The sequence below is a fragment of the Lucilia sericata genome, unplaced genomic scaffold (assembly GCF_015586225.1).
Source record: "Lucilia sericata isolate MDLA Ls3-8-SP2 unplaced genomic scaffold, ASM1558622v1 Contig001392F_arrow, whole genome shotgun sequence".
Taxonomy (NCBI): Eukaryota; Metazoa; Arthropoda; class Insecta; order Diptera; family Calliphoridae; genus Lucilia; species Lucilia sericata.
In genome coordinates this window covers 68,568-85,909 of record NW_023995332.1, presented here as the reverse complement: position 1 = coordinate 85,909, position 17,342 = coordinate 68,568, and the positions used below count along the sequence as shown (strand labels likewise).

The following is a 17,342-nucleotide window of genomic DNA, read 5'->3' as shown; positions in this document are numbered from 1 at the left end:
GCAGAATAGTTATACAATGTAATGTATAATGCAAGTGCGAGCGAGGCGTAATTATGTCGAACGCCAGACAAGAAACACAAGCCTGTTCTCCATTTTAGACACGGATTAGGCGATCTTAATTAATTTCGCATTCTTAACTTATACCAATTGTTTTCATTATTTTAATAACATAATTTCTTTAAGTGTAAATCCCCCCTGCTGTTTTGGTCAGCGCCTCTTTATAACCTCATTTTATTTACAAACATTTTTAAATTATTTTCAACTCGTATTGTTTTCTTAGTAAAATTTATTAAAATAAAAGAAAGAAGCTATAACTTTACCAAAACGAACAAATTTTCATTCATAATGGATCAATTGTATATAGAAATTGAATTGAGTACAGTAAAACATGCTGAAACGGAAATATTTACCTCGGTACCATCATTTGTTGCTCTCTATATGTATCGCTATTTAGATAGGCCGGAGAATATAAAATTAAATTTTGTTTGCTCCACACTTTCCACGGAAAGGGGTAAATTAAAATTGCGTTCAGAATCTTTGAAACGTGAGCTAACAGAGGATAGAATTTTATGCAAAGATGGCTCTAAATTGGAGGCAATAAAAGATTTACGTTTACCCGTGTATGCCAAAGAAGGAGATACATTCATAGCGGGCATGTGTGCCGTTTGTAGAGAATTAATAGCTCGTCATCCCATTGCTGCACATCGTAAACTTTTAGGTTTTAAAGAAAGTTGTTTGCTGGCTCCCTCTGAGGCTTCCATTTGGACTAGGTTTTGTGAAGTAAATATAGTGCAATTGTTAGCTGATCTCTTAAAAAGTATTGAGCGATCAGAAGGGTATAGTGAGATGCCAGTGGAGTGTGCCCGTTTTGAAAGACACATGAATGAGCCTGTAAGAATGCATAATATCTACAAATTGGCCCGAGAAAAGGCCAACCAGGAAGTGACGGCTACATCGGGGAAAGTTGAAAAGAAACGTAAAAATAAGATAAAGATTGACTGCACTGTGCCCAAAGAAAGCCTGGCAATTGATCATACTTTTGCGGAAGGGGTGGATTTTACTATAGCCGATCTGATTTTATATCCTTGTATGCGTCTTATTTATCATTGCTTCCCACAAATGTTGCAGCAATTTCCCTTAACGAACACCTGGTTAAATGAGGTAATTTGGAACAGATTTTCTAAAATGGTTACATCAAATCGTCAAATTTTTGTATTTAAATTGTAGATAGACAACTTAGATCAATGCTGCCTGCAAGTGTTAAATGATCTTTGCCATTTTCCTTGTGTAGACAGCTTGGTAAACGGTTTAACATTTAAAATACCAGATTGCGAGGCCAGCAGTCTTTATAAAAGTGACCCCAAAAGATATAAGCCACGCAATCGTATTTTTACCGAACAGACAGAGGTGGAAAACACTCTCAGTAAGCTGGAAACGTTAAAGATTAATTTTAACAGTGACTGTGCCATCACCTATGGTCAGTGTCTTATTGATTGGCAAGCAATAGAGCCAGCACATGCGGAAAGTTCAGCCTTGCCACAGGAAAGACTATTAAGGAAACGTCAGCAGTTGGAAAATTTGGCAAATGCAGTAGCCTCTCTGGCCCAGCCGGGGCAACGAATAATCGACTTTTGCAGCGGTACTGGACATTTAGGCATTTTATTGGCTTTAAAATTACCTCAATGTGAGATTATTTTGATGGAAAATAAAGCCATATCACTGCAGCGAGCAAAACAGCGAGCCCAAGATTTAAAATTAACAAATTTAAGATTTTACCAATGCAACATTGATTATTTTGAGGGAGACTTTGAGGTGGGCACCTCTTTACATGCCTGTGGTACAGCTACAGATATTGTACTGCAACAGTGTCGCAGGTCTAAAGCTAATTTTGTTTGCTGCCCCTGTTGTTATGGTTCTTTGCAACCCATGCCACACATTAAATATCCTTTAAGTGAGAAATTTCGCCAGGTGCTCAGCGAAAAGGACTTTATGTATATAGCTCATACGGCAGATCAGGCGCATGCAATGGGAACTTTAAACTGTAGACCAGAAACAACACTACAAGGACAATTGTGCATGGATATTGTAGATACGGACCGTAAACTACAAGCAGAGGAGGCAGGCTATAAGGTGTTATTAACACGTCTAAAACCAGAAGATTGTACACCAAAAAATCGCCTTTTAGTGGGACGTTTAAGGCAGGAAAGTAATACAAACGACATTAGAATTAAGGCCTTGTAGCAATAAATAGTCAGTTTAATTGAGTTAAGTATTTTCTTTTTTGAAATAATTTGTCTCAGGCTACTGTAAATTAGTTAATAAAAGATTTAAAAGGTTTTAATTATTTTTTACAAATTCCAAGCTTTATATCATTGAAGGTTCACTAATAGGTAGGTCTAGAGAAAATATTGGTTAACTTGATAAAATAACTGGGGTAAAACAAACTTACCTTAATGTTTAGCCAAATATAACCAAAACATTGTTGTTGTTACATTAATTTATATATTTTTTTTACAAAAAGCGACTTATGATGTGTTAACTTAAAATTGTGAATAAGTAAATTAAAAGATGCCACCACGTAGAGCCAAAACCAAATGCAACACAGAACCTCCCTGAACTTTATAATCTGCAGCTGTTTTATCATCATTCCTGCGAGAACATAAAAATATTTATAAATATTTAACATTTCCTTTTGAGAAAAACTTACATTTGTTTGCCGGAAAAAATCAAGCGCTGTTGTTGCGGTGGTATGCCTTCTTTCTCTTCCACACGTTCCTTAATGCGATCTACTTTGTCTGTGGGCTCAATATCGATTTCAATTTCTTTGCCAGTAAGTGTCTGCAAAGATTAAATAGATTTTTATTATTTTTTGAAGGTTTTCTAATTTCACAAAGTTGATTCATGGTGTTGTGGCCACAAAAACTAACCTTGACTTTGATCAACATTTTTCTTTTTTTGGTATTAAAACAAACGGCTCTTCTGGTTAGTTCCTTAGGTTCAACTTAGTTTCCTAGAAATGTAATCAAGTTTTATGGTATTATAAGAGTTTAAAGAATATATATTGCAGTTTTCGTTGGTGCCGGAAAACGATTTTAGCAAATTTTGACAAACCTCTTTGATTTTCTATTTTTTGCACACAAACTCAACAACGTTGATGGTTGATAAATTGCAATTGGAATATTTTTATACAGGCTGACTCAAATAAAAATTTAAATTTACAAGAGTTATGATGACTCGTAGTTTTCTTTAGTTTTTGCAAATTATTTTCTTTCGATTTAAATAAAATTAATTATTTTTTTTATTATACCATTCACCTTCGTGAAAACATTATATATAAGTTGGACATTCTTTCTAAAATATAATTTTCCGACACTATAAAGTCGATTTAACCATCTCTGTCGGTCCTTCTATCCGTATGCCCTTTTTGGAAATTTCAAATCGGCCCTATCCAGAGTATCACAAATGCATTAAAGTTTTCGATATTTACTCTAAACATAATCTTAAATTTATTAATGCAAAACTGGAAATTTTCAATATAAACTAGTGTCATTGTTTAAGCACGACATTTACACAGAGAAAAATCAAGGATAAGGGCGGCGGTTTTAAATTTAGCTCCCAAATATGTAGATTATATTATTAACTATTCATGTAAATTTGTTTTTGAATGGTTTTAGAAAATCGATTTGCAGCGGAAGGTTTTTGCACCAAAATGACCCGATGAAAATATGTTCGTTATTGGAACACTACTGGCTACCACGTGGTGGTTGGTTCTAATTTTGGTTATTACCCTAATGTACATACAAAATTTTTGAAAATATACCAAAATATATGAAAGATTTTAATACCTATAACACGTATTTTCTAGTACTCATTTCAAAATTTTCAAAGGACCTTTGTTCATTTGATATGCAATACGTAGGATAAATTACATAGGGGAAAAATATGTATGTACAATTCAATTTATTGGAACTCAAGTCCATTTTTATAATACTAGGGTCAACAATTTTCGGGAAACTTGTCTTCTATATATTGTTTTAGATATCAGCTGTTATATATTTTAAGTTTTCAATATATTGTGGAAGTGTACAACTCCAAAGCATGCCTCGAAGAAACGCAATTCAATATAGTGGAATCATTCTTTTTATAACCAATGGCCTCTAGGCTGAATGTCACCATATCATTATGGTCTAAGTCAAAAATATTGATATCTGTTTAAATATTATCTACTATGATCAAAATAAACCCAAAATTTTGGACATACAGTGTTGTTGTAATAGGCAACATAATCGTGAATGTTATGAGTAGTAAAAACTAAAATCTACTGTATAGGATGACGTTTTGTTAAGGCATGTTTTGGAGTTGTATACCGCTACGATGTCTTGAAAATTTAAAATATATTAGTACTAATATCTACAATAATATAACTAGCCAACTTTGTCGGAAAATATCGATCCTAGTGGTACGAAAAGGGACTTAAGATCCAGATAATTCAATTAGAAACAGAAGAACGATACCAAAAATATATTTTGGAATGTTTAAAAACAGATCCTTATAACAAAAATTATTATTTTTAGATACCTCAAGGAATCTATTAAATCCCAATATTAAATTTTGGTTTTATCTCTGGAAAAAGAGAAAAAAATGACAAATATGGTCAAAAATCGTCATTTTAATGACATTATATGAAAAGATGGAACAAATGTCCCAAAATTGTGGGCCAAATGGGCCAAAAATATATCCTTTCGGTTGATAGTAACCCCTTAAAACAATTTTAAGCAAAAAGACCATTCGATTCTAATTTTTGTGCTTCGTAAAATATGGTCAAATATAAAATACAGGAAAAATTCGAATACTTTTGTGAAGTAATTTTATGGACTTTTTTAAAAAAAGTTAAATTTATTTAAATAAATGTAATTTATCCAAATTTTAAGGAGTGTGATATTAAACCTTAGAACTCTCTAGACAATATATCAAATTTAATTATTAATTTTACGCACAATAAATATTATTAAATTATGTTTCTTTTAAAAGGACACTTAAATTCGAATACTTATGCGAGACACTGTATGTATGTATGTATGTATGCATGTACATACTTTTTTGAAGGGATTTTACTCATTCTTTTCTAAATAGAATTTGGACGTTTTTGTAAAAGTAAAAAAATTATTTACGATTTAGATCCTTCAGATAAACAACACAATCTTTAAATATATATTTTATTTAAATCATTTATTTTATTACATCTTTAAAAACATTTACGTAAATAATTTAATTACAACATAAATTGAGTCATTCTTTTTATACCTCATATATAAGGACACTTTTATAAAATTAAAATAACTTATTTTTATGTTTAATTTACAAATAAATACAAAAATACTAAAAAAATTTTACACAATCTACAAATATGATTCTAAATTCATCGTATAAAAATGGACTGTATATATGATAAGTTCCTAAAAAAGGCGGTTACACTAAAACTAGATAAATATTTCAAAAGAAATTATGATGATGTGATGTATTAACAGCAGGGAATGGCAGAACGTTTACATAGACATAGAATTTAAATAAATATTAAGTACAAATAATACTATTTACAAAATGTATACTACTCCGATTGTATAGCAAAAATAATATTTTTTATCACATCTATTTCGTTTATAACTCTTGGTAGTATACTTGAGATATGAGCTTTTGGGATTGAGAGCATTTTGGTTTCTTCTTTAATACAAATTTAAGTAGTTGAAAATTTGAAAAGAATTTGTGGTATAAAGGATAAAATATCTTTGGTTTGTTGCAAAAGGCTGGGATTCTGTTGTAGTGTTGAGGGAGATTTCAGAGAATGTGTTTCAATCTTTTTTACTGGCAGTTGTTCCTTTAAATCGGGATTCAACTTTTCATTTACGGTTTCATCTATGACCTGCAGTAGACGTTGATATAAGAATGATTGCCTAAAGATGGGCTTGGATAAACTCAAATGGTCGTCTTTTAGTACATAAAAATCACCATGATTTATGCAAGCCGATTCTTCGGTAACAATGCGCAGTGGAAATTTGAATGATGTCAACATGGTGGGTGAACCTTCAGCTATACTGACAATTTTCATATGGCGGAAGGATGAGCGTAGGCAGTTCATAAAGCGTTCATGTAACTGTAGTAATTTGGGAGCATTTTCCTCCATTTCTTTCACTTCTATTGAGGGAGATAAGATCATTTGCATGTGTTGTTTCCATTTGGCAATGGGTGAACCACGATGAGGAACACCCAGGAATACAATACCATTTGTGTTTTTGGCAATTTGTTGAGCTTGAGGATCTGCACTGTCTTTGGCTTTCATTAGTATTAGTTTCGTCAATATACCACCCATGGAATGACCAATCCAGACTACAGGCCTATCGTTGCCTATATCAGCCTTTGTTATACGTTCTAATAGGGAGGTGGCCCGCACATCCAAGTGTCCTTGTCCTTTTTCACATGGACAATATTTTGTAAAGTTAGCTGACCATTCCGTAACGGCTGAAGTGTAATCTATGCCTATAATGCGGGTATTGGGATAATCTTCTGGCAACCATTCCATGGGCCAACAATTTGTGTATTCTTCTTCATGATCTTGATTTAACCATTCATTACCAGGGACACTAAATTCTCCCGAGCAATTCTCATTTGCTGACAAGGGTACATCGGGATGAACAACTTCCCATTCTGGATCCAATTCAGCCTCATTTTGTAAAGTCTCAACTAACTCCTTAGTAGCATCATCACTAATTTGCAAAGGTTTATTCGAATGTTTGGTAGTGGCTTTCAAAAGCGCATCTACAATAAAAAATAAATAAAAAAAGAAAATACATTTATTTCTGATTGTTATTGAAATTTGTTAAAAAGAAATTTACCTGTTTCTATGCTTCCTGACTCCTTATGCACACCATTTTTATTATCGACTAATTGTACACCTTTTCCAGCAACAGTTTCCGCTATATCCTTAACATTTCCCTTATTAGAGACCTTTTCTTTAGCATTTCCGTTACCATTGCCATTCTTTCTCATTTGTATACGTCTCTGTTCTCCTACCAAGAATACATCATCGGTTTCACTAGTGTAAAATGCATTTTTACCATACAGACCCAATTCAGTGGGTTTACGATCTTTCTGACGCCAAGTTATGAAAACACCACCCAAAAGACCATGAACAAATATAATATCAGCTTTTGGCTTATCACGAGTACGCAAACGTGGATGTAAAGGATAAACATTGGGGGCGTATACTGTATAATTTGGATCATCATGATCGAGATTCGCCATTGTTTTGGCCGATATGACTTGCAAGCGTAGATCTGGACACTGTTGCCATTCTGCCAACACACTTATCCAGCCGCTAACAAAGAAGTGCTCAACACTATCTTTGATAATCGACATATTGGCTAATACTTTGCAGAGTGTAGATAAAGTTTCATTGTCATCCGAAAAAATCTTGCACAATTCCATAAGATGTACCAAACCTCCTTCCTTAATGATTTGTTCGGCCACTTCCGGCTCTTTGGTGACATGATGTAAAAATGCAATGATTTCCTTTAGCATATCAGTCTCTTGCACATTGAATGAAACGGGATGTTCCTGGGTAAAGAATTCACAAACATCTTCCACTGGATCTTGTTGAGGGAAATATTTAGCAAAGAAATGTTTAACACAAGAGCGTGGCTTAAGACGTTCCAAAAGTCCATGCAATTCAGATAATACCAATTTTGGATTCTTAATGCAACCTTTCATGTGAACTGGTATAAACCAACGGGTATCAGCTCCAGAACGTGCCAATGAAACGGCCGTACGAGCATCACATATTTGAGCCAAATGACGAAAATCCCAATCTTTCAAATGATCTATGCGAGCCAATTGTCTAACCGCCTTCAAACGCTCATGATGCGAACCAGTCTGTGCTATATTCAATAAACGCCAAGCAATCGAATGTTTTACAGCTTTCCACCATTTTCCCACAGGATTTACAATAACACTAATCCATTTCTTTTCATCTTCCTCTTGTTGTTTCAATTTACGCATCGATTCCTTGTAGATGTGATATTTAATGTAGATGTAATCCGGTTCAGGGGTCTTGTCATTTTTATCGCTGCTATTGTCAACAAATTTCGAAATGAATCTTTGCAAATGACGTTTATCGTAAAGAATAAGGCCGCATCTGAAGGTAGAGTCAAAAATGGGAAATATTTTAATTAAACTATAGATTTAGAACAATTGATTGGGTTTAGTAGTTATACTTGAGAAGTTTTACAATTTCATTAATTTGATTGTATTCTGACGGAAGTTTATTATTTCCATATGAAACCCACTACCAAAAGTATTAAAACTATAATACTGATACATATAAACATACATAATTATGGATCATACGCATTTAAAAAATATCGAATGATTTTTTGAAAGTTTTCGTTTGTGCTCAATTAAAAAAATTTAAAAACTACGCAAAAAAATATAAAAATTCTTCAAACGCATTTGCAAATTTCGCATTCATAGATAATGAAACTAAAGATTTTTTGATTACACACTTTATAATAACAAAATAAATTTATGTATGTCAACATTTAGCTCTCTTTCTAAACAAATACGTTTATTTATAAATTACTCAAGACCCCCAATAAGTTAAAATCCAGTTACTAAGAAAACACTGAGAGAAAAAAATGTGAAGAAATGTAAAAATAAGTTGAGTTGTTAAAAAAAGAGATTCATTCACGTGTATCTAAAATATATATAGTATTTAAATGATTTTAGTTCGAAAATCACAAAGAGTATGTCATTTGCTAAAAATATCCTAAATACAAATACAAATTCTTCTAAATTTTTATAAAAAATAAAAAAAAAAAGTTTAACGTGTACCTATGTTTTTTAGTTTTTTATCATAAAATAGTGGTGATGGCCTTCTTTTAGGTTTTCATACAAATGGATAGACCTTATATTAGTAGGCTGTCTTCTTTTAACAAAATCGTATGTTTTGTTTTGATCATTACCATTCACAACAAAAGAGAGAGCGAGGTAAGAGAGCAAACCAACCAGGAAGCAACAACAAATGTATAGTAATATCGGTTATACCAAAGTTTGGAATCCAAACAAATAAAAAGCTTTAGTTTGACGTTACAAAAATGAAAAATATTTATAAAAAGGGTTTTGTTTTTGTTATTATTATTGTTGTAATAATGTTGTTATTGTTTTTAATGTATCAAAACATGTTTACAGTTTGTGCAATGTTTTTGTTTACTATTTATCGTTAGAGCATTTTATTATAAAAACAATTTATGATGTCATTAATTACAAAAATAAAAATTCATGTAAATGATCTTTTGTTAAACCAACAAACACAGTTGCCTAGTATAAGGTACATACATATCTTTAAAAATATAAGGAAATTGTTGAAAATTATTGGTACATTCACTTTTTGTATATTTGTATATTATTATATTTATTATTAATACCCATGAAGCAATATTTTGTTAAAAATAAACATAAAAAATTTACAAATTTTATGTGTAATTTAAAAGGCGAGCCCCCTTTTTTTGTTAGCTTGTAGTGGGGTATTTGTTTCTCACAACTCACACATAATAAATTTAGAAAACAGCTAAAAACATCAGACCACTTTTGATGATTAATTTTTTAAAGTGAGAATTAAAGCATATGTTTGAATATTTTTTAGAATTAAAAATTAATAAAAAGTTAACTATGACCTTGTTTAAATTTAGATTTTGTATTTATTTCAAAGACAATACAACTTTATAAGAAGTCAGCAGGTTTTATTGACTACATATTTGGATTTCATATTAGTACTTTTCATTATAGTTATTTAAAGGAAATTAAGTAATATGAAATAACTGAAAAATAATATTGGAAGCAGATTGGCGAAATTTTTAGCTCCGTCACTTTTTCATCTGTATAAAAATGTGTTCTATATGGAATTGTTAAAATGATTTTAATCTTTATTATAAAAAATTATTATAGAAAACAAATTGGAAGTTTTTTACTGACATCTGTTTGTCAGTAAATGAAGCCCTTACAATATTTTTAATAATCAGTTTATTCCCACTTGAATAAGTGATCAGTGCAAAGCTGAAAACAACTACAAATTTTATTATTAAACCTGATAGAACCATGGCCACAAGGAACATAAGTGAAAGTAGGGGCAAACGTTAAACTCTCTTAGCTGCCGGATCTTTAAACTGAACAAAGAATGCAAAGTAAACAGAAATAAAAAATTATCAACTCATGGCCATAGCTATAAAAAACCTTTAGCTTCTGATAATTCTGACCTCAAATTAACTTTTATAAATTATCAGCAGACCAATTTATTTTAATACATTTCTAAATATCTTAACAACAACCTAAATTGTTAAATATTTTATGTGCAGCAGTGTCTTTCGTTTTTTTTTTTTTACTTACGTGGTCAAAATGCCCACACTGCCAAGTGTTTTCGGGTAACGGCGTAGAGTAGTTGTTAAATTATTCATCGAACACTTGCTGAGTAATTAACTCAAGGGAACAAAAAGTTAAATGATTTTTCACAAGAATACACTGTTTTTTTCTTTGCTTTTTTTAATAATCTGTTTGTAAAACAATTTTATTTCTTGAAAATTCCTTTGTTAAGTAATGTTACAAGATTTTTTCTATGGCCACTGCCAAGAAATCGACACAAGTTTTTCTATTACTCTAGTATGCACTTAATTTTTTCACTTTTATTCAATTTAAAAAATACAATTACAATTTTCACCAAGAAAAATTGTTTGGAGAAAAAAAATGTTTGCTTTTATTTTATTGAAATTTGTTATTACACTTTTTCAATTTTTGTTTATTTTTAACGGGTATATAAAATAAAATTAATTGCTTTTTATTAAAAAATAGTTTATTTTAGTTTTTTATTTAGAGCTTTTTTATTTTTCACTGAACTTATCACTTCGCTTTTTATTTGTTGAATGGTAATTTTATTCAACGAGTTTTTGTTCATATACTCTGGGGGCTAGTACATAGTTTGTTTTGTTTTTCTACATTTTGTTTTTGTTATTGCTTATTGTTGTTGTTTATCAACAACTATGTTTTTGTTTTGCAGTGATATTTTGAAAAACAACTAAACTTTTTAAGAGGAGGAAGGTGGGGCCCAAACTATCAATTTTATCTTACGAGTTGTGACGTCATTATGACAACTACCTAAAAGCAGAATAACAAGTAAAAACGGAATGGGTGATAACAATAAAAACAATAATAAGTGTTGTCAATGCAGTTTAAAAAAATAAACAAAAATTAAAATCTATTTGATTAAAGAACTTTAGAAATTTATATTTTTTTTATTTATTTCCAATGTTTATTAATAATTTAGCTATATAAAAGTTTTTAAGGAATGGGCAAGTCAAAATTTAATAAAATTTAATATTTCTTCATTCATTCCTTTTAACATTTGCCCACAGTTTGACAGCTGTTATAATAGCAACCCTGTTATTTAATTGTTAATACATTTTATGTCAATACTTTTTGGTGAGTGGCACCATAACAAAAAAATCTTTACGTCGTAATTTTAATTTTTTTAACGAAAAATTACATGAAAATTTAATAATAGTAATAAAAAATAAACAATTCCAACTTAAAATCTTGTAACCAACCTATCTGAACAAATACCAAGAATTTATGATAAGCAAACCAATAAAAAAATAATTAAATCTAAAGCCAATTGTGTGATTAGTCATTAAAATTTGCAAAAAAAAAAGTCAACAAAGGGAGGGTGGATGTATTCTGGACAACCTTGTACTAAACACCTAAAAATATAGCACTTAAAAATGCCAACAACAGAGCAGGAGGAAGAGCCCTCACTTAACACCGAACAAACTGGAGCACATAATAAACAAACATCGGTGGAATGTGTCGCCTCTGAGGAATATTCTGCTTTGCCCGAAACATTTTATTCCTTGCCCATTGAAAGTGTTGTCTCGGAAGTCGGTTCGATTTTCCATCAAAGAAAATATGATATTTTTGAACGCTTAAAAAAGTCTATAGAACAGTGTGCTAAACGTTTTAATGGACGTAAGGAACTGGCCAGTGAAACAGATGAAACTGTAGCCGAATTATGTGAGGCACTCGAAGAATCTTTCCAATATGGCCTAAAGCCGCAACAACCAACTCAACTTAATTTTGTGGTTTCAGCGGCAAATCTTTTTCAAAATATGCAAGAAATTGTTACCAGATCTTCCTCCAATCGCCCCGCCAATACTTTAACGGCTACAACAGAATCAAATTTTTGGGATTTTTGTCAGAATTTTCTTACGGCCCATGAAAAAGAGCGTTTTGAAAATTTAAAACAAGTATGGACCAAAGCGGGTAAAGGCCGGGCCTTTATACGGGCTGCTCTAAATGAACATTCTCTACAGAGGTACTTACTTACCTGGTTATCGGAGTATCAAATACTAATGTCTTACTATACACACTGGTCAGTATTGTTGGATGATAAAATGACCAAATCATTGCCGGAGCTGATTAAAACTTTAGATCCTGTTTTATTTGCTTTGTCGGTAGATAAGACTGAACTAAATGTAGCTGTTAAGACCAGCAGTGTTCAACAGAGTGTAGCCAAAGAAGAACCTCTTATATATGCTCCTACACCGGTTAAAGTTGAAAATAAAATCAAGCGTAAATCCAATGCAGTAGAGCGTCCCATAGCCTGCACCAGTTCTACGGATGATTTGTTAAAGCAACTACAAGCTAACACCCATAATACTGAAACATCTTCCACTACGATTACTTCCCAACAGTTGTGTAACGCACTAGAAGAGTTGCCCTCTACCTTTGATGATACTCCCCCCGATCCTATAGAACCAGAATTGGAATTTCTTAAAGAACCTCTAAACTTTCCCCCAGTTCCGCCACATAGTGACTTTGGTACCGGTAATGGTTCCATATCATCGGCCAATTCCTATCATGATCTAGACGGTGATACCTCCTCTCAGTCTAGTAAATATTCATCGAACAATGCCTGCAACAATCCGCAACATGTTCAATTAGAGGAACAATTAAAAGATATTAATGAACGTTGTTCTCTGCTGGAAACTAGAGTGGCTCAACTGAGCTTAGAAAATCGTCAACTAATACGAAGACTTAAAAAGCACTTTGAGGATTCTGGCATTGATCCTTCCTCTTCATTTGCCACTAATTTTCTTATCACCATTCCACACACTAAACTCCACAAGTCCAAACCGGCCACAGGTTCTTTCCATCTCTATGAAATTCACATAACCATGAGACAAAATCTAGAACATTGGTCTATATGGCGGCGTTATAGTGATTTTAATAAACTCCACAAGTCGTTGTTGAAAACACATCCCAGTGTGTCTTCTGTGGAATTTCCACCCAAAAAACGTTTTGGCAATATGAACTTAAAATTCGTCGAGGAAAGACGACAACAATTACAAATTTATTTACTGAACTTGGTAGAGACATTGCCACAGGTGGAGGCTTGTAAAACTAAAGCTGAGCTGCAGAAAGTATTTCCATTTTTAAGAGAACGGTAACATTTGTTTACGGTATTCGGTGGACGCTAGATGTAAAAAGAAATGCTCTATTTATTTTTTTTATGAAAACTTAAAGGAAGGAATAGTTTATTTGTTTTTATTAGTTAAATTGTATTATTATTATTATTATTTTCTTTAAATAATTATATTGAATTTTAATTATGTGTTAAGGGTGTAATAGATAAAGTATGTTTAAAAACATAAATTTTGTTCTTAAAAAATAAAATATACTTTGTTAAAAATATTTGTTGGTGGAAACTGAAATTGAACTTTTATTTAATTACTAGAGGATGCAGTTTGCAATTTTCTCAAAAAATACATTATTTCGCTAATTTTCCCCAAAAATTTGAATTTATCAGTAAAAAATTTAAATTTCGCAAAAAAAACAAGTAAGAAAGTATAGTCGGGCGTGGCCGACCATATGATACCCTACACCAGCTATGAATATTAAATGTGATTTATTTTTCATAATAAAGCATTTATCTTCAATATTCCCTTGTTCCGATACATTTAAGCAATTTATGGATGAAAAACTAATTTTCTGAAAGAGGCTTTATATGGGGGCTAGGGGCAAATATGGACCAAGCCCGATAACATTTGGTGAATATATTTATATTTACATAATATTTTATTGTGCTGAATTTCTTCGCGATATTTGTGTTTATAAGTTAATTTGGGACATTCAAGTAATTTTCTGAAGGGGACTTTGTATGGGAGCTAGGGTCAAATGGGGCCCGATCTTTATGAAATTTGGCAGGGTCATTAAGACTTCTATAAAACTTAGTTGTGCCGTATTTTATCGATATATCTGTATATTTAACATAATTATGAGCTCAGAAGCCCTTTTCGGGGGGTTCTGATCTATGGGGGCTAGGTGAAATAATGGACCGATTTTAACCATTTTCAATAGGTTTCGTCCTTGGGTCAAATAAAACGTGCGTGCCAAATTTCATCCAATTAAATTGCGACCTGTAGCTTGCGCACAAGGTTTACATGGACAGCCAGCCAGCCAGACGGACGGACGGACATAGCTTAATCGACTCAGAAAACGATTCTAAGCCGATTGGTATACTTTAAGGTGGGTCTAGGACGAATATTTTTGTATGTTACAAACATCAGCACAAATCCAATATACCCTCCCCACTAAAGTGGTGTAGGGTATAAATACATTTTTACTAAATATTTGAAAATTTCATTATAACTACATTTTCGAATAGATCTATGTCGACATACATATGTACTTTGCCACATTAATATGATTTAAAAAACAACTCTGTAAATTACAAAACTCTGCTGTAAATTTGCCTCCCTCCAGTTTTAAGACGGCTTAATATATTTGTGTTGTTCTCTCAAAACAACCGTTAATTCAGCTAGAACAGTTAGATATTATAAAAACACAAGATGACTTTAACTTAATGGTTACAGCATCATTTGTATTCTAAAATTCAACCTAAATACTAGCAACTTAACAACAAGCTCGCAATAATTTTAAAAAAATATATATATTTTTTTTAATTAAAAAAAAAAGAACAAATCACAAAATATATTCAACATGGTTTCCACACTCAAAAGTGCTGGTGATTTCGAGAAACAAATTGCTGGTGCCGGTGATAAGCTGGTGGTTTTGGATTTTTATGCCACCTGGTGTGGTCCCTGTAAAGAAATGGAGCCTCATATACGCAAGCTGGTGAAACACTATAAGGATCGTGCCATTGTCATTAAGATTAATGTCGACAAATTTCAAGATATCTGTGATTATTATAAAGTACGTAGTATGCCGACATTTGTTTTTATTAAAAATCAAAGGCGTGTTTCGAGTTTTGCGGGAGCTGATGCTAAATTGCTAACACAAAAAATGGCTTCGTTGGTTAAATGATTTATTTACATATTTTTTTTGACTTTACGCAAGAGATTTATTTTTTTTATAATTAATTATGGACATCTGTGATGTTAAATTTTATTTTAATTGTATTTTGTGTTTTATTTAAATGTAGTTTTTGTGAATTGTGTTTGTTTCAACTAACGTTAATATTTGTTCTAATAAAATTACAAAAATATATATGATTTAAATTAATTGGTTTTATTAAAAAATTTTGTTAACATTATTTTTAAAGATTTGGTTACTAAATCTACCAGTTTCTTACATTTTATTAAAATTTGAGTTTGAATCAAATTAAATTTCCCGTTTTTGCCCCTTTTAGTACTTTTGTCACCCTAATTAAGTAATTAACATTTTATTCCAAAAATTGCAATATCGTAGTGGGAGCCCATCATTAAGTACCCAGCAGTTCGACAAAGAGTCAATGCATCCGAAAAACACAGTTGGCTCTAATTCGTCTTTCGTCACGGATGTACTCTTTGTAAACGAGGGTGAAGATAACTGTCACTTTAGTGTCCCCTTTGTAAGCGATAGAGTGCCACTTAAAAAACAAACTTAAACTTTTTGTCATCTCTTCTTAATCTATGGGGTGACGATTGACTTCGTCGTAGGATAAGCACATGTTAGAACAGCTAGTCACCTGGGCAGTCGGTGGCTAGGGGTAACCCTAAGGTAGTTCATTCATATGTACAAGTCAATATGTAGGAAACAATGTTTCATGCAAAAAGTACCAAAAATAGGTACAATTTTCATCCCCATAAACGTCTGAATATCGAAAAGGTACTAAAATTGTAATTATACCCTACACCACTTTAGTGGGGAGGGTATATTGGGTTTGTGCTGATGTTTGTAACGCACAATAATATTGGTCCTATACCCACCTTAAAGTATACCAATCGGCTCAGAATCATTTTCTGAGTCGATTTAGCTATGTCCGTCCGTCCAATTTTGAAGATAATTCAATGAAATTTGGTACATGATCTTCTATTGCCCCAGGGCAAAGCCTATTGAAAATGGTTAAGATCGGTCCATTATTTCACCTAGCCGCCATACAACTGAACCCCCCAATAGGGCTTGTAATCCTTGTAATCAAACTACAGCTCGCAATTTTGGAGATAATTCAATGAAATTTGGCACATGATCTTTTATGGTATCGTAGATGAAGCCTGTTGAAAATGGTTTACATCGGTCCATTATTTCACCTAGCCCCCATACAACTGAACCCCCGAATAGGGCTTTTAAAACTTGAAATCAAACTACAGGTCGCAATTTTTGAGATAATTCAATGAAATTTTGCACATGATCTTTTATGGTACCGTAGACGAAGCCTATTGAAAATGGTTACCATCGGTCCATTATTTCACCTAGCCCCCATACAACTGAACCCCGAATAGGGCTTTTAAAACTTGAAATCAAACTACAGGTCGCAATTTTGGAGATAATTCAATGAAATTTGGCACATGATCTTTTATGGTACCGTAGATGAAGCCTGTTGAAAATGGTTTACATCGGTCCATTATTTCACCTAGCCCCCATACAACTGAACCCGCCGAATAGGGCTTTTAAGTTCATAATTATGTTTAATATACTCATATCTCGACAAAAAGCTGCAATAACCAAGTTGTATACAAGACTTGATGACCCCCACGAATTCCATAATAATAGGTTCTCATATGACCCTAGCCCCTATGAAAAGCCCCCATCAAAATTTCACTTAAATGTCCACAATTTTATTCAACAATAAACGGCTTAAGTATGTATATCTAAGGCAAGGTGCAATTCAACTTAAATGCTTTATTATGGCATCTAAATCACATTATATATTTGTCAAAGGTGTAGGGTACTATATGGTCGGCCTCGCCCGACTATAATTTCTTACTTGTTTTATTTTTACGTTATGTTATAAAGGAGTCAAAAAT

The 17,342-nt window shown here is 32.3% G+C and overlaps 5 protein-coding genes across 6 annotated transcripts; 3 read left to right on the top strand and 2 right to left on the bottom strand.

The window, feature by feature from the left end:
* Positions 1-194: 194 nt before the first annotated feature.
* Positions 195-2,355, top strand: LOC119611222 (glutathione S-transferase C-terminal domain-containing protein homolog). The gene is made up of 2 exons (XM_037966737.1): positions 195-1,161; positions 1,228-2,355. The coding sequence occupies exons 1-2, from the start codon at positions 346-348 to the stop codon at positions 2,239-2,241; spliced, it is 1,830 nt and encodes a 609-aa protein (XP_037822665.1). The 5' UTR covers positions 195-345; the 3' UTR covers positions 2,242-2,355.
* A 124-nt stretch (positions 2,356-2,479) lies between these two features.
* Positions 2,480-3,237, bottom strand: LOC119611224 (NEDD8). The gene is made up of 4 exons (XM_037966738.1): positions 3,112-3,237; positions 2,928-3,010; positions 2,708-2,838; positions 2,480-2,649 (listed from the first exon to the last, which is right to left on the bottom strand). The coding sequence occupies exons 2-4, from the start codon at positions 2,943-2,945 to the stop codon at positions 2,562-2,564; spliced, it is 237 nt and encodes a 78-aa protein (XP_037822666.1). The 5' UTR covers positions 2,946-3,010; positions 3,112-3,237; the 3' UTR covers positions 2,480-2,561.
* Positions 3,238-5,202: 1,965 nt separating this feature from the next.
* LOC119611216 (protein SERAC1) lies at positions 5,203-11,171 on the bottom strand. 2 transcript variants are annotated; one of them, XM_037966726.1, is made up of 3 exons: positions 10,435-11,171; positions 6,891-8,188; positions 5,203-6,813 (listed from the first exon to the last, which is right to left on the bottom strand). In XM_037966726.1, exons 1-3 carry the CDS (start codon positions 10,500-10,502, stop codon positions 5,735-5,737), a joined length of 2,445 nt encoding a protein of 814 aa, XP_037822654.1. In that variant the 5' UTR covers positions 10,503-11,171; the 3' UTR covers positions 5,203-5,734. The 2 variants fall into 2 exon arrangements, with proteins under 2 accessions (XP_037822654.1, XP_037822655.1); XM_037966727.1 differs by lacking the exon at positions 10,435-11,171 and adding an exon at positions 8,384-8,537 and having other exon boundaries at positions 5,219-6,813.
* A 334-nt stretch (positions 11,172-11,505) lies between these two features.
* LOC119611217 (sorting nexin-29) lies at positions 11,506-13,798 on the top strand. The gene has a single exon (XM_037966728.1). It carries the CDS (start codon positions 11,820-11,822, stop codon positions 13,542-13,544), a length of 1,725 nt encoding a protein of 574 aa, XP_037822656.1. The 5' UTR covers positions 11,506-11,819; the 3' UTR covers positions 13,545-13,798.
* A 1,163-nt stretch (positions 13,799-14,961) lies between these two features.
* LOC119611218 (thioredoxin-1-like) lies at positions 14,962-15,614 on the top strand. Its single transcript, XM_037966730.1, has one exon. The coding sequence runs from the start codon at positions 15,097-15,099 to the stop codon at positions 15,418-15,420; it is 324 nt and encodes a 107-aa protein (XP_037822658.1). The 5' UTR covers positions 14,962-15,096; the 3' UTR covers positions 15,421-15,614.
* The last annotated feature ends 1,728 nt before the right edge of the window (positions 15,615-17,342 follow it).

Coding starts and splice junctions, on each gene's coding strand:
- LOC119611222 (XM_037966737.1), top strand. CDS start 346: ATGGATCAATTGTATATAGAAATTGAATTGAGTACAGTAAAACATGCT. Junction 1,162..1,227: donor CGAACACCTGGTTAAATGAG/GTAATTTGGAAC, acceptor TTTAAATTGTAG/ATAGACAACTTAGATCAATG.
- LOC119611224 (XM_037966738.1), bottom strand. Junction 2,650..2,707: donor ATTTTTTCCGGCAAACAAAT/GTAAGTTTTTCT, acceptor ATGTTCTCGCAG/GAATGATGATAAAACAGCTG.
- LOC119611216 (XM_037966726.1), bottom strand. CDS start 10,502: ATGAATAATTTAACAACTACTCTACGCCGTTACCCGAAAACACTTGGC. Junction 8,189..10,434: donor AGTGTGGGCATTTTGACCAC/GTAAGTAAAAAA, acceptor CTCTACCTTCAG/ATGCGGCCTTATTCTTTACG. Junction 6,814..6,890: donor GTCAGGAAGCATAGAAACAG/GTAAATTTCTTT, acceptor TTTTTATTGTAG/ATGCGCTTTTGAAAGCCACT.
- LOC119611217 (XM_037966728.1), top strand. CDS start 11,820: ATGCCAACAACAGAGCAGGAGGAAGAGCCCTCACTTAACACCGAACAA.
- LOC119611218 (XM_037966730.1), top strand. CDS start 15,097: ATGGTTTCCACACTCAAAAGTGCTGGTGATTTCGAGAAACAAATTGCT.